This window comes from Ranitomeya variabilis, chromosome 7, assembly GCF_051348905.1.
Source record: "Ranitomeya variabilis isolate aRanVar5 chromosome 7, aRanVar5.hap1, whole genome shotgun sequence".
NCBI lineage: Eukaryota > Metazoa > Chordata > Amphibia > Anura > Dendrobatidae > Ranitomeya > Ranitomeya variabilis.
The window spans coordinates 205,571,328-205,593,178 of NC_135238.1; the positions used below are offsets into that span (position 1 = coordinate 205,571,328).

The 21,851-nt window shown below is 42.2% G+C and overlaps 1 protein-coding gene across 2 annotated transcripts in view; it reads right to left on the minus strand.

Annotated features, from left to right (window-relative positions):
• The window catches only part of MYO3B (myosin IIIB), a 334,653-nt gene that overhangs the window by 84,768 nt on the left and 228,034 nt on the right, over positions 1-21,851 (minus strand). For both annotated transcript variants that reach the window (XM_077272741.1, XM_077272742.1), the window contains 5 exons: positions 11,731-11,810; positions 10,615-10,692; positions 8,955-9,160; positions 5,063-5,174; positions 1,695-1,857 (listed from right to left, as the gene is read on the minus strand). In XM_077272741.1, coding sequence (XP_077128856.1) covers positions 1,695-1,857; positions 5,063-5,174; positions 8,955-9,160; positions 10,615-10,692; positions 11,731-11,810 — 639 coding nt within the window. The remainder of the gene's footprint in view (positions 1-1,694; positions 1,858-5,062; positions 5,175-8,954; positions 9,161-10,614; positions 10,693-11,730; positions 11,811-21,851) is intronic.

Genomic DNA, 21,851 nt, shown 5'->3' on the forward strand with positions numbered 1-21,851 from the left:
ACCCCATCCTTTGTATCATCATCAGGAAACAGAGGCAAAGCCCCACGAAAAGCAGCAGTCCAAAAAGATACGTATAAAAGGTATAATTTTATTCACAAAATCACATGGTGCAGAAGATCATAGCAACAGCAAAGGAAAATACAAAAAAGAAAAAATTAAAAGAAACGCTTACAGGTCGGCAGTATGCAAACTGAGCCTAGTAGACAGAAATCTGTTCTCATAGTATGTATAAAAAATACAAATACCACCCTGTCCACATGGGTCCACAGGTGAAATAACGCAGAAATGGTGGAACTACATATAAATAAATAAATAAATAGACACAGCCTAGGGATAACTAAGTATGGACATAATAGTCCTACCCACAGCTGAATGCTAACTGCGCTAAATAAGACAATGGAATGTACCATGCAGAATGCACTTGTTACCTGTGGCAGGGGTAGTAAAAGTGGCCCAGAGGATCCACCAGACCGCCCCAACGCGCGTTTCGGTTGGCACCTTCGTCACCCTGACGAAGGTGCCAACCGAAACGCGCGTTGGGGCGGTCTGGCGGATCCTCTGGGCCACTTTTACTACCCCTGCCACAGGTAACAAGTGCATTCTGCATGGTACATTCCATTGTCTTATTTAGCGCAGTTAGCATTCAGCTGTGGGTAGGACTATTATGTCCATACTTAGTTATCCCTAGGCTGTGTCTATTTATTTATTTATATGTAGTTCCACCATTTCTGCGTTATTTCACATGTGGACAGGGTGGTATTTGTATTTTTTATACATACTATGAGAACAGATTTCTGTCTACTAGGCTCACTTTGCATTCTGCCGACCTGTAAGCGTTTCTTTTAATTTTTTCTTTTTTGTATTTTCCTTTGCTGTTGCTATGATCTTCTGCACCATGTGATTTTGTGAATAAAATTATACCTTTTATACGTATCTTTTTGGACTGCTGCTTTTCGTGGGGCTTTGCCTCTGTTTCTTTACGTCTTAGCGACGACTGTCCATATCTCGTCCATATATATATTGGTTTCTCATGTAGATTTTTCTACTTATGTATTCAACGATATTTAATGACAGTTAACACCAATGTTTTTCATTAGTTATTGTTATCATCATCAGGAGTATGACCAGATATTATCATGAGTTCATACAGGCACGTGGGGGCCGTACACGCTATCGCATCTCATTGTTAGGTGCCACGAAGAAATTAAAACAAATTGGATCCTTGATTTTTGCGGTGATTTGGAATCCAGCACTCGGTTGGTTGAAGATTTTGATTTCCATTGACCATTAATTTGTCATTTTTGCTTTCACCGAATTGCACCATTTTTATCAGTAAACAATGTTAGCTTGAATCTTTCCTTCGTCTGCACCTGATGTGTGAGTTATTCGGTCCCTTCATTTCTTTCAGTATGCTTGGATTTACAGGCGAATATGTGGCAACTGCAGATAACGAAATGGGATTTATTGTATTTGACACTGGATGATGTAAGACGGCAGTAGGACGGAGGACTAAAACTGTTTTCATTGTGTAAATCATCACATGCCGCCTGAGGTCTTTGTATCTACAGTAGTATGTACGTAACTCCATGGAATCTCAAGATACATCACTGATTAGAGGTCACCAGGATCTTATGTGGCCATATAGGTAAAAAAAAAAAAAGCCAATTATATCTATACCCTACATTAATAATTACCGGCCTGGATGCAGGTTGCACTCTTTTCCCTCTTTTCTTTCACTTTCCTATATCTTCTTGCACCAAGCCATCCTTTGGTATAGGCCTGCATCACTACTACCCGGCCAATGACTTCCCGCAGTAGGAGGTTGAGCTGTTCTATATGGTAGTATTTCAGGAAAACCTTTAACAAAAAAGACAATTATGAAAGACAGAGATTTCCAGTTTATCTGTCACATGTGACCGGTGCTTGCATGTATGAACGGGATATATTGTGATGCCTTGAGAGGTTTGATTTATAGAGAACATGTCATCTTGAAAATACCTTGCAATCTATTGGCAGAGAAGGAGAAACTGAGCAAAATGTTTGTAAGGAAATGTATTCATCTTATTAATTGAAATCCCTTTTATTTCTATGCTTGGGAGTCCAGTGGACAGTCTTAATCAGTGATTGACAGCCTACTGTGTAGGCATGTACATGTAGGGATAACTGTAAATCACTGATTAGGACCGCCCACTGGACTCCTATGAAAAAAAAAAAATTCAATGAATAACATACAAGCTATAATGGGTCTTTTCTCACAATCAAAGTATCAATCTGTTCCGCTCCTCCTGCTTGATACTATTCTGCTGGCAGATTAGACCACATGCTCCTTGTATCAGGTGCCCTTTAAATTTCTTTATTTTTGTATGCTTTTCTAGTAGTCACCAACTTTTCTGAAAATAATTAACTGGGAAATGCATAATGTGACAAGAGATACGGCAGATATGGCAGGTATGCTAAATTATGTTAGATTTATTTTTTCCTGACCGACTTTGCTGCGGGCCCAGTGTGTGCCCATCGGCTCCTTTATCCCGTTATATATTTTCCCAATTATATATGTTTATATTACACAATGCATAGAAAGATAGGTGCAAAGCCACTGCTCTTCTTAAAGGGAGTGTGTAAGATAAGATTAAATCCACATTGCCTAATATTACACTGTTGTCATAAATGCGGTAGATTCGATTCCACATACAACACATAGACAAGAGGGCCGATATATTTGTAATAACAAGAAAACATCATAGAATCCCTGTAAGACAAATCAGGGATGCATTTTGTGAGCAAATATGTATTTTCATGTCCCTTTAGTTGGCACAGAGTGTGGTGTGATTAGCCTTTTTAGCTACGGTACCTAAAATTGTAATATTCCTATTTTATAGAGGACCTGTCACTTGCTTTTGATTCAGCTACCTTATAAAAATCTAAGCTCCATGAATCTCCTGCTTTTTTTCTGTTTTGTGCGGTGTCGCTCCGTTGCAGAGATATTCACATTTGTTTCTTCTGAAGTGCAGTATGTGAAATCTCTGCTTGCAAAACCAACTGGGCGTTTCTTCAGAGTCTTCTCCAGAGGTGTGCAATTTCACCTTTCCCTTCCAGATGCTGCCAGTCATAGCTAGACTGTTGCAGAGATGCGATGGGCAGAGTTTAGAAGGAAGAGGTGAACGTGCATGCCCCCCCCCCAGAGAAGACTGTCAAGAAACGCCCAGTTTGACTGTAAGCAGAGATTTCACATTCTGCCCTCCAAAAGCCTCAATTGTGAATATATCTGCAATGGAGTGATGCAGCATAAAACCAAAAAGAGAAGCAGAATCAGGGGAGTTCAGGAATTTTTGCAAAGTATTTAAGTCAATATTTTTGAGCAAGTGACAGGTAATCTACACCCTGATTGTGTTGCAGGGAGAAACAGCTGTGAAACATGACAGGTATCTTTCTATGCACATAGAGGCAGATTTACTAATCTTGGTCAATGTTTAGAAGGGTAAAGCTAAAGTTTGTACACATTAAACCAAAGTCGGTCAAACCTGCGGGAATAGCGGGATCAGCCAACAATCTAAGGTGTATGGTGACACCCCACGTGCCAAAATAATGGCTCAATTTGTGCCAGTCTGGCACATAATAATAAATTCACCCCATTGTGCTTATATAATGCAAAACCACCAGTTTTGAATAGACACAGGGGTGTAATGATAGGGGCTGCAGAGGTAGCAGCTGCATCCAGATCCAAATGTGTCGCAGTCATATAAAAAGTATCTTAAAACGCGGGTTTTCTTTTTACTAATTTAGCTTTTTTGGACAGGAACTTCAAGTTATGTCTTTGTATAAATGCCAAAATCACAGAGGGTTAATTCACAAGTAGGTAGAACCCAAACTTAAAGGGGTTGTCTGGGATTTCACAGCAGACTGTGTGTGTATGGACTGGAGGTGGTTGTGTAAGTGACCCAAAAGATACCAACCGGGTTAATGTGAAGTGTAATGTTTTTCTGCATAGTGTGATAAGTAAGGAAAAATGTATAATACAGGTATAAGATGCTTAGCATTGTTATGTAGGGGAAGAAATAGTTAAGCATGGGACTAACCCACTGTGGGAGGGGTTAGTGGGTTGAAACAAGAACAGGTTTCAGGGAGAGAAGAGTTTGGGCTGATAGCAAGAGAGAGTACACAGTATTCTGGGCAGTATGAATTCCCTGAGCAAATGTACATCTGTAACATTTGGAGCACAATGTTCAATCCTGGTGAGATGGCGAGTACTTTAACCCCCTGCTTGCAGAGGAAGATTGACATGTAGTCATGGGTGGGAGAAGTAACGGACCTCGAACGTACTGCAGGACTGGGCTGGGGATCCCTGGGACGGACAGAATCAGTTAAAGCAGGGATAGTCCAGGTACAATGGAAGGAAAACCAGGAAGTGTGACTGTGGACACAAGGAATGGAAAGTCTTGTGCACAATACTTAGTGTCGCAATATGATGCGTACGGACTGTTGAGTAACCTTCTTTGTCATTAAATGAACTGGGTGCCTCCTAATTCATGTGCGGCAGCTCCTGAAGTTGAAGACTAGTAGACAGCTGAAGTCTGTGGCCTACAAGTGAGTGCAACGTACCCCACTCACAAACACAACAGCACATTTGATCTGGGACATGAATTTCCTGTAGAGTGCCAGGGTAACATGAAGCAGCAGCTTGCCCATGACGTCTGCCCTCTGGCACCCAATATGTACGCTGTGAGGATTCTCTGGAGCTGGTAGTCATGTGACTACAAATATGTGATTTGCATACTTCCGGCCACATGCCAACTAGACGTCTGACCTTGCTTAATTCACTTGCATTGTGCGAGGCCATGCACATCTGGACGGCACATGACTGCATGTATGGAAATCGTATAGTTGCAATCACATGCCGGGCCGCTCCCGACACCGGAGAATCTTCACAGCACGCAGTGCATGAGATGTGAGGACTCACAAGTCTGCAGTCACAGACTACAATAGGGCCAGATAACCCCTTTAATCCAAGGTAAATATAAGAGCTATTATGATTCTCATAAACTAAACAGAATCACAGATTTACCTTAGTTTTTCCAAGTACCCACTTTTCAAGTTTAGCTCTTTCTAGAATTGCAGCACAACTTTCTTTTGTTGGTGGAGGATCCTGATGAGCTCTGAATGCGAGATAGTAATACCTAGTAGAAGAAGAAGAATACAGACATAAATTCTTCCACGATCATAAAAATTAAATAAATGTAATATATTTCTTCAATTATACCTCGGGCAAAGGAACATTATCAAACGTAATTAGATCCTATGGTTGTGTCAAGGGCTCCATCTGAATCCTGTTTTTTTTCATGGATTCAATCAGACCCGCCAGATGTACTGCAAAAATGTAGTGTGAATAGGACCTTAGATGACAGTCAGGATGGAACTGTGAACATAGCCTAAAAAGTGAGGCTTCACTCAGGGCCATTTGCTAACGGTGGACAGCGGGTACTAATTATTATTTAGGCATCATGGGGGGCTATCGTTATTTTATATATGTGATTTTAGAAATTACAGTATGTGATAAATTAAAAAATGGCAAACGAGTGCTCTCCATTGTGGTGGTCCAAGAATCCGTTTTCTTTACCATTAGTCCTTGCAGATATATTGCTCTCAGTAGTCCGCTCAGTAGGGTATACAGTATATATACACTTTATATAACAGAATGGGAATTTTCCCTTTGAATATGTATGATAAAAATAAAATCTTACAATTATCATCGTCTTTCAGTTCCTGTATCTGGAGATGCGAGACACTGACAAGCCCCTGCTGAATTTGCACCCATAATTTTCCATGCTCAGAGCCATAATTAAAGCTTTGAAAAAGAGGTTTCTTTAAGTGAAATATTGGGAATAGATAAATACATTAGCTGGTGATCCATGAAATTCCTCAAATATTCAGAAGAGCAGATCAAATGCTAAACAGATTGACACTTCTTTGTTCATATTCAAAAACCCATTAGGCAAGAATGAACACGAGTCACATCCGTATGGTAAATCTGAGGATATGAAAGATTCTTAAGCCCCAAACTTAATTGCTGCTTTGATCCTTTTTTTTTTTATTCCTGTACAAACAAAATGGATGAGTTAGCAGGTTTCCCCCTGGTATCCATAGACCATGTTTATGTGACAATTGCAATTTATAAACTATTAGCGGAGACGGGTGCGGGGAAAAAAAAAATTTAAAAAATCAGTGTTTATCAGATAGGGGGAAAAATTTGCTTTGGGTATTATTTCAACTTGCTGTATGCCAGTGGTTTGTGCTTCCTTTATCACTTCAAAGTGATTTTATGTGTCATTTCCCTGCCGACCCCTAAATACCTATATATAATGTAAAATTCACTACCTGGATTCAAGGCAAAATCTGGCAGGGATCCCCTCACAACCATTTTAGTATTGCAACTAGTGACATGACTGTATAGGCCCTCGTTCAACAATTAAAATGATACCTGTCTTGTAGTAATCCGAGGTGCCAGGGCTGAGAAATCAAGTGTTGATGCCTCATGCAAATTAGCCAGGAAGTGCTCCCGACAAACCCAACTGCACTTCCAGGATAATTTGCATGTGGTTTCAAAGCTTGTTTTCTCCGCCATCACTCATAGGATCACTATAAAACAGATATAATTTTTATTATTTGACTAGAATTTACATATCCATAGCATTAGTTTTGCAGAAAAATCATCCTGACAGGTTCCCCTTAAAATAATGTTCTCATCATGGCAACCCCTTTGTTATTGAAGGTAGCAAGTAGGCGATTAGCTGAGGTCCAACTTCTGAAGCCAGAAGTTAAAGTTGGCTATGCATTAATCCTGCAGTGGCTACTGGATAAGAAACGTGGTATTAGATGCTGACCATACAAATAAACCGTGGTAGAGAGGGTCCGCCAGTACTAGAACCCCCAGTTTTGATGAATGGAGTAGATTACTGCCCTATGTGATGTCAATGCTTGATTTCAATGAGGTGAGGGGAGAACAAACAATCAAAAAGCTGAAATGCACAAATCAGATCTGTCTCCACAACCACCCTCCCGACATCTGTCTTTGGGGTACAGTCCTGAACAGTGGTGGACAAAGACAGAAAAGGGCCCTTGAGCTGTTGCATAGTTTGGTTGCAGAAGAAACTTGTGAGAGTAGATTATATGGGGTAATTCAACATTTATCTACACAGAACATGAGGTACATGCATCAGCTTCTTAATACAGCATAACAGGAAGTCTGAAGGACCTTTTACCAGAGAGAAAGCGACACCAAAGTACAACAAGTATATGCATTACATTCAACTAAGCATATAACAGTAACAACATCGCCATCTACTGTCAGAAAAGTGTAAACTCCTCCTGCACACAAATAAGTCTGTATCTGTTGCATATCTGACAACATGAGTAAGAACAGTATATGGGTCTTTGCAGTGAAATAGTTCTGTCTGAGAGTTGCCGCACGCAGATTTGGAGGTGGTAGTAAGCCACCTCGCATCTTGGGCCCCTATGCGTCTGCATGAATGATAGGTCCGCTCCTGGTCATGAAGACCTATACACATTAATTTGCCCACCAAAAGTGCAAGTGTAGCCATATTGGTCATCAGATAAGCAAAAACGTTTGCATCAACTCACCCTAAGCCAATATCATAGTTTCTTGCTCGGCCTAGACCTCTGACTTCAGTATAACTTGAACATCCACTATGAATCCGGAATCAGCCGATAAAACTTGCTCAATTTATTATCACCATAGTTAAGTGGATAATGGATAAGAGTATGAATAACGCTCAAAACACATAAGCTGGACCAACTTGTCCTTTTGTGGATTTTTTTTAAACTAAGTGGATAATAAATTGAACCAGGTTTACCTTCTGATGCCGGACTCAGAGTGGATGCATTAGAGGTTCATATTAGCGCCTTTCACTTAGTTTATCAGATACGGACAGTAATAACTTAGTATTTTTAATCACTTTTTCAATCAATACTGTCTAATTATTAGCAGAAGCATAAACTAGATAGTCTTACAATGCGCCAGATTATTCACAATTAATTAGCTTATTGTTTGCCAGAAATTGGTAGCAAAATTTTGGTGCAATTTTTTGGTGCACAGTGTCACACTATGCCCTCTTTCCATCATGCCACATCCCTCCTGGTCAGGCAAGCCACAGAAAATTTCGAAAACACATAATAAATATGGTGTAAGTCATAAAAGACAGGTTTTTTTTGGCACAGTTGGGATATATCTTCCCAAATATGTTTTCTTAAAAATTTGATTACTTCTTATTTATTAAAAAGGACACTGAGATGCTACATAAAAAAAACTAATACAATGCTAATACTTTAATGTAAGGTGCCCACTTTTGGACAACTACATATGGAACAAAGAAGGATATTAAACATGAAAAGCAAACCCAGAAAAATCGCCTGTTTCTCAGACTGCTCATGTAAACCCCAGAAATAATGGGGCAAATTTACTAAGCTAAATGCTTACAATTCTAGTTTCATTTGAGCCATGGCTTTTTTTTGACCGGCTCCATAACAGGGCATGACCTATCGGGAAGTTAACGATGCTTGTCTGGAAAGGGACCGAGATCTACATTGTGACATTGCGTGCAAAAATTGAAAAAAAAAAAAACTAATAAAAATTCCAATGCAAAATAATCCAACTAATAGGTGTTGTAACGTTAGATTAGATATTCTAAAGATCATTGAGCACGAGCCACTGTGATAAATCTGGAGCATTTACAGACTGTCTAGTCTAAGTCTGCACTGTCTAAACTTCAGTAAATCTTCACCAATTTTACAAATTTGGAGACAAACTCTTGCTTGAAGTGCTGCTAAGCCTTTGCCAGGCCTCCATTTTGTATAGAACACAGAAAAGAGTGGAAACAAAATATTGGTACATTGCTGCATCCAGCAATAAAGACTTCACATTTTTTTGCTGCCTTTTTTACCTTTTCAGGAAGTCCTCAAACAAAATGCGGTGTGAATATCCCTGTCTTCGAATATTGACGGTTTCCAGAATCCCGGTGTAGCGCAATTGCATGAGCACTCTTTCCCGGCAGAAATTCATTGCCTCTCGGTCATCATTTGGCTTAATGCATCGGACAAAATGAGGCTGTCCAACCACCATTTTGGATAACAAGTCCATGAGCGAGTACTATGCAAGAAAGAAGAATACACAGAATTAAGAGGTATATAAAATAAAAGATGGATCCTTTTCCGAATGCTTGCATGGATAAGGGATAACTTGATACTTCTTAAATAACACTTTTTGGCTGTGGTTCACATCTCCCTGGCACTGTGTTGTGGTTTCTGTCCAGTATCCATCATAAACGATGGATGGAAAATGTTAGAGGAATTGATCCCATTGTTTGCCATGTATCGTTACCAACTCTCGGGCTCATCAATTGATGCAACAGACATGTGCCGATGCCAGTCAGTAGACCTGATGACAATATCTCGTGCAACACTGGGAGGCAGCTCCGATCAGCACCCAAAAACCCTGATGGCAACTAATGAGATGTGATTCAAATTTGAGCTGAATTTTATGAAATGTTTTTAATGTTAATGTTTTAAAAATGTAGACACTTAACTGGGCATGTTGGTTTTTGCTTACTTGTTTTATTAGCCCAATTTGATAATCATACACAACACACCAGTACTGCAACCTGCTTTCACATTTTGTTTTCTGTACATATACCTGCCTAGCATTTCTTGTTACATCCTTCCTTTTTTGCAAGGGTTGAATAACTTGAATTGATAAGATTGTCCAAAGTTCATTTTAGTTTTGTACAACATGTCTGGTAAAAGAAAACGCCAATGGATAGGGTAGTGTAAAAGAAAAAAAACATACCAGGGCTGCTACTAGCAGCAGCACAAGGATCAGGACACCACTGACAGTACCAGCAAACACAGGTCAAAACCAACCTTCATTGCCTCCAGAAAATGTATAAGTGGGGAGGAAGCAGAGTACGATATGGAATACATACTACATCACGTTTCTCACAGCAGAATGATGTTACCTCTGTCAGTGACACCATCAGTTTGAGTAAGTATTCTGCAGAAAACTGCCTGCCTGAGCACAAATGACTAAGATGGATCATTTTTGTACTGTTTTTTTTTATATATATATTCAGGACATTATTTATATATTCAGGACATTAAAAGTCTGTCAGAGTACTGCTTGATTAAATGGGCTGTTGGTTAGTACTGAGTTACCATCAATTTCTATGGTCAGGTAACATTGATATTACTAAGACTGTGTTTGTGCTAAAGAGCTTACAGGGTTAGAGAAAGTCCTAGGAGACCCCAGAGTGTTACACTTTTTGGAAGCAGAAAAATTGGCCAACCTGGTGAATTTGAGTTTCAAATCAGTTGTGATCAACCTGAGTAGCATCAGACCCAAAAACCAGAGCCTGATTCAACGGATATATCTGAACCCAGCTTCAGTTTACATGGATGAGTTGTTCATACAAAGTCATAATTACAAAATAGATCTTAGTTATTTTCTATAACTTTCATCTTTGTTTATAAAAAAAAATCAGTATTTGTATATATTGGAATCATTAGTTGCAATTATTTCTGGATATGAGACAAGTCTACCATACCAACCCTAAAATAAGAAGCCACAGTCTGTCTTTTCATATTTGTCGTTTCTTCCGGATGCCTGATCATTTCCATTGTGTCAACCTATTAGAAAAACGAGAAAATGTTTAAAAGAGGTGGTCATTATACAGAAGAGTGTAAAGTCTTCAATGATTCCAACCTCAGCTACACCGTGGAAGCACGTGGATCATGGGAGAACAGTAAGTGCCACGTGGCATGGAGGCTTGTTACCGTCAGTATGTCACGGGTGTATTATACAGTGACGCCACATTATCACAGCAGAGTAAATCACAGCTCATCCAAATAACTCATCTATAAGAAATATATATATATATGTATATATATATCAGATAGACGCAACTGAGGCCCAAATGTCTCCAGAAGGGAGAATGTATTAATTATATTAATTTTACATACATTTGGGAAAAGTGATTAAAATTATCAACATAAACAATACAGAAGAAGTAGTACTGGTAGTAGAAGTCATTGCAGTCAGTTAAAAATGGCAAAAAAAAAAAAGACCGTACGGCAAATTAATCAATATATATTATTAGCAACAATTTTTTAGTACAAACATGAGCCTTAGGATGTATTTAAAGGGTGTATATTACCAGGTTTCTGCTGCTTCACCTGAGAGCAGCATAGTGTAGGAGTAGAGACCCTGATTTCAGAGATGTGTCACTTACTAGGCTGCTTCCTGTAGTTTTCATAAAATCCCCGTGTTATCTGCTGCAGAATGCTGAGCTCTGTATAACCCCGCCCACAGCACTGATTGACAGCTTTCTGTGTACACTGTGCATAGGCAGAAAGCTACCGATCAGTAGTGGGGGCGGGGTTGGACTACCTTCCAGCACATTTACTAGTCCTATAGTTATAATCTCCTGTTTTATCAAATCTTCACCACATCACACCACCCCAGGGTTGCCAGCTTATCTTTTTATTTTTTTATTGATAGCTTATCAAAAAATCATGGACAGACAATATTTTTTTTCCCCGGACACATTGGAAAACCATAATAAATGATTACAATTACACATGACACATCTAAATGTCCATTTTGCTGTTCTTATTAGAGGACTATCCCAGGTGTGACCGGTCTCCTTACCCCATACATATACTGACCTTAATACGCCCAGCGTTGAGCTGAGGAGGTAGAGATCTAGAAGCTGCTGTCACTCGTGCTCTGGACTGAGCCAGATTACCTGTGGTAGAAACAGACAACTTTTTATTAAGTCTCCTGTATTTCTTTGATTCTTACAATTTGTGTTGCAAGCCAGGCCTAATATAGGGACTATGCAATACCCAACCATAAATATTATGTAGCCATCATATGTTTTCATTTTTTAGAGAGAAAAATTCTAAATAGGCTGGTGTAATGTATAAGAATTAGATCTGTCTCTTTAAGAAAGGAAGGCGGGAGTTGAGTTTAGTTTCAGTTTCAGTTCTAGCCTGAGGAGGAAATGTTATGCTGCTGTTATGTTGTGTGCTGGAGGAAAAGAAGAGAAGAATAAAATACAGTTAAAGCTTACTCTCTCTTAAGTTCCTTACACCGTGTGGATGCTACAACTGGCGACAAGGATGGGATGTAATCACCTGCTACTGTGAGTACTGACCCCTGCTTTACTGCTTCACACGCCAGCACCACAGAGAGACTCCATCATGGCTGAATACTTGCACACGTTCCCACAGTTTGATATGACTGATGTTACTAATCTCTCTCATAACTGGAGAAAATGGTTAAATCGGTTTGAGAATTTCCTGGAAGCAATAGATATAAAAGAGGAGAACAGAAAGAGAGCCGTGTTCCTGCATTGTGCGGGCACAGGAGTCTATGACATATACAGCACATTACCGGCAGCGGAGACAGACACGTACAGCAAATGCTCCAAAGCTCTCACTGACTACTTCAACCCTAAACAAAACATCAGATATGAAAGATACAAGTTCAGGATTGCTAAGCAGCTTCCAGAAGAATCCATAGACACCTATGTCACCCGGCTAAAGGAACTTGCCCATGGGTGTGCATTTACTGACGTAGATGATGAAAGCCTAACTCAAGTAATTGTCACCTGCTCGTCTAATAACATAAGGCGTAAAGCTCTGCAGCAGGATCTCTCTCTGCAGCAGGATCTCTCTCTGCAGCAGGATCTCTCTCTGCAGCAGGATCTCTCTCTGCAGCAGGATCTCTCTCTGCAGCAGGATCTCTCTCTGCATGATTTACTCAAGATGGCCTGTGCTATAGAGATAGCAGATCATCAGGCAACTGCAATGGAGAAGGGGGATAATTTACAGGTGCATAATCTCAAACATAACAGTGCACAAGGCAAGCAAGCCCCGCAACAGAAGAAATGTTATAGATGTGGACAAGATTTCCCTCACCACATGAACAAATGTCCAGCTATAGGACAAACTTGCAGTAAATGTGGAAAAGGGAACCATTTTGCAGTTGTCTGCAAATCAGCGCCCAACAAGTCTCCTCTGCCAATGACAAAGCCTGCCAATATAAAAATGGTAAATCAGGATGTAGAAGAAATGTCTGTGGCTGAGAACTATGTGTTCTCGACTTCTGTCACTGGCTCAGTGCAGTCTCCATGTATTACACTCACCATCTGCAACACGGATATCACCTTTACAATAGATACAGGAGCTTCGGTGGATATCATAGACAGCAATACTTATGAACAGTTGAAAACAAAGCCAGTCTTACAGCAAGTGCAGACTAAAATCTTTCCATATGGATCTAAAACACCTCTAGTTACAATGGGACAATTTGATGCTGAACCTAGCTATAAAGAAAATAGGCAGAAAACCACTTTTCACACATTACAAGGATCAGGAGGCTGTCTTCTCAGCTATCACACTGCCTTGAAGCTAGGACTCATCCAGATTGTTCATACCATAACCGACCCTGCGGACCTGGATGTACAAGCCATGGTGAACAGTTTTCCCTCCCTATTTAGTGGATTAGGAAAATTAAAGGACTCTCAAGTGCATCTTCATATGGATGACACTGTTCGTCCAGTAGCCCAGGCTCACAGGCGTATTCCATTTCACCTGAGAAAGAAGGTAGAGAAGGAACTCCAATTACTCATGGATGATGATGTCATAGAAACTGTTTCTGGTCCCACTCCGTGGGTCTCTCTACTTGTGGTAGTTCCAAAACCAAAGAATCCAGAGCAGGTGAGACTGTGTGTTGACATGCGCCTGCCCAACACTGCTATTCAGAGGGAAAGACACATCTCACCCACAATTGATGACATTATTCACTTATTAAATGGAGCAACCGTTTTTTCAAAGCTCGACCTCAATAAGGGCTATCATCAACTAGAATTGAGTCCAGAATCCAGATACTTAACAACATTTTCCACCCATGTGGGTCTCAGAAGATACAAAAGATTGACGTTTGGGGTCTGCTCAGCAGCGGAAATTTTTCAAGATACGATAAGGAGCGTCATTCAACATATTCCCAATGCCTTTAATTACAGTGATGATATACTGGTTTTTGGGAAAACTCAAGCTGAGCATAATCGTGCTCTATATGCTATCTTTGAATGTCTGCTCTCTGCTGGACTCACTCTAAACAAAGAAAAATGCGACTTTGATAAAAATTCATTGGAGTTCTATGGTCACATTTTCTCTGCTTCCATCAGAGCAGCTTCAATTCCACAGGATGCCAGTGAAGTGCGCTCTTTTCTTGGAATGGCAAGCTACTGTGCTAGATATATTCCAAATTTTTCGACAATCAGCACTCCATTAACCCCTTCACCCCCGGAGCTTTTTCCGTTTTTTCATTTTCGTTTTTCGCTCCCCTCCTTCCCAGAGCCATAACTTTTTTATTTTTCCGTCAATTTGGCCATGTGAGGGCTTATTTTTTGCGGGACGAGTTGTACTTTTGAATGACATCATTGGTTTTACCATGTCGTGTACTAGAAAACGGGAAAAAAAATTCCAAGTGCAGTGAAATTGCAAAAAAAGTGCAATCCCACACTTGTTTTTTGCTTGGCTATTTTGCTAGGTTCACTAAATGCTAAAACTGACCTGCCATTATGATTCTCCAGGTCAGTACGAGTTCATAGACACCTAACATGATTAGGTTATTTTTCACCTAAGTGGTGAAAAAAAATTCCAAACTTTGCAACAACAAAAAAAAAAAAATTGCGCCATTTTCCGATACTTGTAGCGTCTCCATTTTTCGTGATCTGGGGTCAGGTGAGGGTTTATTTTTTGCGTGCCGAGCTGGCGTTTTTAATGATAGCATTTTGGTGCAGATACGTTCTTTTGATCGCCCGTTATTGCATTTTAGTGCAATATCGCGGCGACCAAAAAAACGTAATTCTGGTGTTTCGATTTTTTTTCTCATTACGCCATTTAGCGATCAGGTTAACGCTTTTTTTTATTGATAGATCGGGCGATTCTGAACGCGGCGATACCAAATATGTGTAGGTTTGATTTTTTTTTATTGATTTATTTTGATTGGGGCGAAAGGGGGGTGATTTAAACTTTTATATTTTTTTTTTCACATTTTTTTTAACTTTTTTTTTTTCACTTTTGCCATGCTTCTATAGCCTCCATGGGAGGCTAGAAGCAGGCACAGCACGATCGGCTCTGCTACATAACAGCGATCATCAGATCGCTGCTATGCAGCAGAAATGCAGGTGTGCTGTGAGCGCCGACCACAGGGTGGCGCTCACAGCCACCGGCGATCAGTAACCATAGAGGTCTCAAGGACCTCTTTGGTTACCTTCCTGACACATCGCCGACCCCTGATCATGTGACGGGGGTCGGCGATGACGTCATTTCGGGCCGCCCGGCCGGATGCGGTAGTTAAATGCCGCTGTCTGCGTTTGACAGCGGCATTTAACTAGTTAATGGGCGCGGGTGGATCGCGATTCCGCTTGCGCTCATTGCGCGCACATGTCAGCTGTACAAAACAGCTGACATGTCGCGGCTTTAAGGTGGGCTCGCCGCCGGAGCCCACCTTAAAGCGGGGTTCTGCCAGCTGACGTACTATTCCGTCAGCTGGCAGAAAGGGGTTAAGGGAACTCACGAAACAAAATTGCGTTTTTCAATGGTCCCAAGACTGTCAGGCCTCTTTTGAAACAATCAAAAACAAACTCTGCTCAACAACCACCATGGCCTATTTTGATCCAGCTCTTCGAACTGAACTGATTGTGGACGCCAGTCCCGTGGAACTGGGTGCAATTTTAGCACAATACAAGGATGACAGTCAAAGTCCCCACATCATTTCTTATGCAAGTAAAAGCTTAACAAGCACTGAAAGAAAGTATTCGCAACCTGAAAAAGAAAGCTTGGCAGTCGTCTGGGGATGTGAACACTTTCACTTATTTCTCTATGGAGCTCCCTTCACTATTGTCACAGATCATCAAGCTCTCCTTACAATTTTTAGAAATCCCAGAGCTAAAATGCCAGCACGGATTGAACGATGGGGTCTACGTCTACAGGACTACAATTACAAAATTGTTCACAAACCTGGAAAATACAGCAATCCGGCTGATTATCTCTCAAGACATCCTATGGATGATGATTTACCTGTGCATTACTCCATTGAAGAATACATCCACTTTGTTACAGCTCATGCCGTGCCAAAAGCACTTTCTGTTGATCAGTTTGTGAATACAACAACAAGTGACAAGACACTCTGTGCCTTAATACAAATTATCCAAAATAGAAGGTCGCATGAAATTCAAAAGAAAAAATCTCCTGAAGATGGGATTGATCTGAAGGAGTTAAAACTATTTTCAAATGTACGTGAGGAATTATCAGTCACTGAAGACCAACTCATCCTTCGTGGTACCAAACTGGTTGTACCTAAGGCCTTGCGCAACCTAGTCATACAGATAGCACACAAAGGTCATCTAGGAATTGTTGGCACAAAAAAGTTACTCAGAGAAAAAGTGTGGTTCCCAAATATGGATTAATTGGTGGAAGAGAAGATTAGACATTGCTCCACTTGTCAATTAATTACTCCATCGTCAACTCTAGAGCCATTACAAATGTCTCCGCTACCCACTGCTGTATGGGAGGAAGTGGCAGTTGACATATATGGACCATTACCAAGTGGCCAATACATTCTAATAACAATTGATGAATATTCTAGATACCCTGTCATTTCATTCATCTCTTCAACGTCGGCTAATAGTGTCATACCAGAACTGGACGACATATTCTCTGCATATGGCATTCCAAGAGTGGTCAAAACAGATAATGGAGCTCCATTCAATGGACATGTGTTTGCACAGTTTTCTGAATACTTGGGGTTCAACCAGGGCCGGACTGGCCATCGGGCACTTCTGGCAAATGCCAGAAGGGCCGGTGCCAGTAGTGGGCCGCTCGATCCGCCTCCCCCGCCCACGCCGTTGCATTCAACTATACCGGCGTATAGACGCCGGTACTATACGCCGGTACAGTTGAATTCAATGATGGAGGAGAGCGTCTACAGACGCTCCTCTCCCATCATTCCCCGCTCTGCCTCTGACACTGCGGGTGCGTGGTGACGTCATATCATCGCGCACCTGCTGTGTCCCGGGCAGACTGCAGCCGCTGAGACAGAGACAGGAGCAGGAAGGCGGAAGCAACGCTGGCAAGAGGAGAGGTGAGGAGAGTTTGTTTTTTTTTTTTTTCTGGACTGTGGGGCCATTCTCAGGGGAGGTGAGGGGAGGGGGTGGAGGAAGAGAAGAGAAGTGGGCTGTGCTCTGTGCTGTATACTACTGTGCTATATATAGTTCTCTGTGGGCTGTGCTCTGTGCTGTATACTATTGTGGGCTGTATATAGTTCTCTGGGCTGTGCTCTGTGCTGTATACTATTGTGGGCTGTATATAGTTCTCTGTGGCTGTGCTCTGCTGTATACTACTGTGGGCTGTATATAGTTCTCTGTGGGCTGTGCTCTGTGCTGTATACTACTGTGCTATATATAGTTCTCTGTGGGCTGTGCTCTGTGCTGTATACTATTGTGGGCTGTATATAGTTCTCTGGGCTGTGCTCTGTGCTGTATACTATTGTGGGCTGTATATAGTTCTCTGTGGCTGTGCTCTGTGCTGTATACTACTGTGGGCTGTATATAGTTCTCTGTGGGCTGTGCTCTGTGCTGTATACTACTGTGCTATATATAGTTCTCTGTGGGCTGTGTTCTGTGCTGTATATTACTGTGTGCTATGTGCTATATATAGTACACTGTGGGCTGTGCTGTATGTAGTACTCTCTGGGCTGGGCTGTATATATTACTCTGTGGGCTGTGCTATATATAGTACACTGGGCTGTGCTGTATATAGTACTCTGTGGGCTGTGCTGTATATAGTACTCTGTGGGCTGTGCTGTGTATAGTACTCTGTGGGCTGTGCTGTATATAGTACTCTGTGGGCTGTGCTGTATATAGTACTCTGTGGGCTGTGCTGTATATAGTACTCTGTGGGCTGTGCTGTATATAGTACTCTGTGGGCTGTGCTGTATATAGTACTCTGGGCTGTGCTGTATATAGTACTCTGGGCTGTGCTGTATATAGTACTCTGGGCTGTGCTGTATATAGTACTCTGTGGGCTGTGCTGTATATAGTACTCTGTGGGCTGTGCTGTATATAGTACTCTGTGGGCTGTGCTTTATATAGTACTCTGGGCTGTGCTGTATATAGTTCTCTGTGGGCTGTGCTGTATATAGTTCTCTGTGGGCTGTGCTGTATATAGTTCTCTGTGGGCTGTGCTGTATATAGTTCTCTGTGGGCTGTGCTGTATATAGTTCTCTGTGGGCTGTGCTGTATATATTACTTTGTGGGCTGTGCTGTATATATTACTCTGTGGGCTGTGCTGTATACTACTGTGTGGTCTGTGCTGTATACTACTGTGTGGTCTGTGCTGTATACTACTGTGTGGTCTGTGCTGAATACTGCTGTGTGGGCTGTGTTATCTACTACGCGGGCTGTGCTATAGTATGCAGGCTGTGCTGTATACTATGCGGTTTGTACTATATAATATGCGGGCTTTGCTATATACTATGGGGAGTATATTATATTCTATGGGGGAGGCCATGTTATGTACTATGTGGCTGTGTTATATACTATTGTGGGGGTATATTATATTCTATGGGGGAGGCTGCGCCATATACTATGGGGGGCTGCATTATATTCTATGGGGGGCTACATTATATATTATGGGGAGGTGGGCTGTATTATATTCTATGGGGGTTACATACTCTGGGGTGGCTGCATTATACTCTGGGGTGGCTGCATTATACTCTGTGGTTGGTGTATTATACTCTGGGGTGGCTGCATTATACTATATGTGGGCTGCATTATACTGTATCGAGGACTATGGGGAATACCTTATACTATATGAAGAACTATGGGGTGCATTATACTATGGGAAGTGAATTGTACTACATGGATGACTGTGGCGGTGCATTATACTATATGGAGCACTATGAGGAGTGTATTATGCTATATGGAGGACTATGAGGAGTGTATTATACTACGTGGAGGACTGAGCAGTGTATTTTAATATATGGAGAACTATAGGGAGTGTATTATACTATATGGAGGACTATGGAGCACATTATAATATATGGAGGACTATGGGGTGTATTTTACTAAACAAGTAAAATTCTGCATATTCAGATTGTTTTTGCTGGAACAAAAAGCCTTCTTGTCAGCAGCACATTGCCAGTGTAAACTGTAGATGTGCTGCTGAAAACATGATACTGTATGGTGATCTGTTAGTGATCTATTAGTGATCGTTCTGTCCCATCATTATTCCTCAGCTGGTGGAAAGAGGCCGGGAAACAAGCGTTGAACAACTTCAGTATTGTCGATCAAACTCATTTAGCGGCCTGAACTCAGCGCACGTAAATACAACAGAAAGGCTTCTGTGTGATGTGCAATATGTTAGCTTTTGGGGCCCCATTTTAAACTTTGCCTAGGGCCCCACTTTGCCTAAAACCGGCCCTGCCTACAAGTGTACAAAGATATTATACAGTCACCATGTGACAAGTGGGCCTGTGTAACTTCAAATGCCAGGGCTGAATTTTAGTCCCAGTCCGGCCCTGGGTTCAAACACAGAAAGATCACACCTTTCTGGCCGCAAGCTAATGGAATTGTAGAACGTTTCATGTGCACCATGGGGAAACGAATCAAGGCAGCTAGTCTGGAGCACACCCCACTGAAACAGTCACTATGCAAATTCCTGCGCAATTACCTCAATACGCCACATTCCACCACTAATGCTGCTCCATCTCATCTAATGTTCAGCAGAACTCCTCGTATACGGATCCCTGATGTGACCAGTCATCCCTTACCAAATGACTCTTCAGTGCGATCAACAGATTTCTTTAGCAAGCAAGCCATGAAACATTATGCAGACAGAAGGCGACAGGCACAGCCATGTGCCATCAAAAGAGGTGATATGGTTGTTGTGCGTCAAAAATCAACCAACAAAACCTCAGCTGTATATAGTCCTGCAAAATATAATGTTACTGAGAGAAAAGGCAGTATGGTCACGGCTGAGCGAGACTGACACTCCATCACTCGAAATTCCTCACATTTTAAAATCATACCGCAGAATAATGGTACTGAACTCCCACCAGTGGAAGATTTGATACCCGACGGTGGAGAGGACCAACAAGAGTTGACTGATCCGTCAGCACTGGACACCCCCAATGAACCCAGACATTACCCTACACGGGAAAGAAGGGCTCCATCGAGACTTATTGAAGAGATATAATTAAAAAAAAGGTGGGAATTAGACAATACAGACATATGGGTTTTCTTGGACATTTTCGTGTTGTTGCATTGTCAATATTTGTTTTAGGTTGTTAATATATATATTAAAAAAAAAAAAAAAAAAAAAGGGGATGATGTAATGTATAAGAATTAGATCTGTCTCTTTAAGAAAGGAAGGCGGGAGTTGAGTTTAGTTTCAGTTTCAGTTCTAGCCTGAGGAGGAAATGTTATGCTGCTGTAAGGCTACGTTCACATTAGCGTTAAGCTAATGTGCGTCGGGTTTGCGTCGGCGACGCATGCGTCATGCGCCCCTATACTTAACATGGGGGACGCATGCGTTTTTTTTGTTGCGTTGTGCGACACATGCGTCTTTTTTGCCGCAAGCGTCGGACCAAGAAAACGCAACAAGTTGCATTTTTCTTGCGTCCGATTTTCGGCCAAAACCGACGCATGCGTCGCAAAACGCAGCGTTTTTGCGTGCGTTTTGACGCGTTTTTGCGTGCGTTGTGCGTTGCGTCGCCGACGCAACGGCGCACAACGCTAGTGTGAACGTAGCCTTATGTTGTGTGCTGGAGGAAAAGAAGAGAAGAATAAAATACAGTTAAAGCTTACTCTCTCTTAAGTTCCTTACACCGTGTGGATGCTACAGCTGGGACCCCTGACAGGGGCGGACCTACCACCGGTTCAACCGGTGCAGCCGCACCGGGGCCCGGAGGTGGAGGGGGGCCCTTGCAGGCAGGGCCGGCGTTAGGGGAAGGCAGACCTGGCAGCTGCCGGGGGCCCCCACTCCCCCACTCCCCCAGGGGCCCCCAGCTAGCGGCAAGTCACGCAGCCGCTATGGGGCCCCTATGAGGCAGGGGGGCCCGCCTGCCGCCAGCGCCGACTCCCCCGCCGCATTGAACTATACCGGCGTCTGCCGGTACAGTTCAATGCAATGATGGAGGAGAGAGCGTCACCTGACGACGCCCCCTCTCCCATCATTCCCCTCTCTGCCTCTGACACAGCGGGTGCGCGCGCACTCCCTGTGTCCCAGGCAGAGCAGCGGCAGCCACTGACACAGGAGCAGGAAGGAAGCAGCGCGGGCTCGGGGAGAGGTGAGGAGCCTGTGTTTTTTTTTTTTACTGGACTGTGGGGCCATTCTCAGGAGGGGAGGAGAGGGGAGGGAAGGGGGAATGAGCATGCTGTATACTATTGTGGGTTCTGCTGTATACTACTGAGCCCTGTGCTGTTACTGTGGGCTCTGCTTTATACTACTGTGGGCTCTGCTTTATACTACTGTGGGCTCTGCTTTATACTACTGTGGGCAGTGCTATATACTACTGAGCCCTCTGCTGTTACTGTGGGCTCTGCTGTATACTACTGTGGGCTCTGCTGTATACTACTGTGTAGGCTGCGCTGTATACTACTGAGCCCTCTGCTGTTACTGTGGGCTCTGCTGTATACTACTGTGGGCTCTGCTGTATACTACTGTGTAGGCTGCGCTGTATACTACTGAGCCCTCTGCTGTTACTGTGGGCT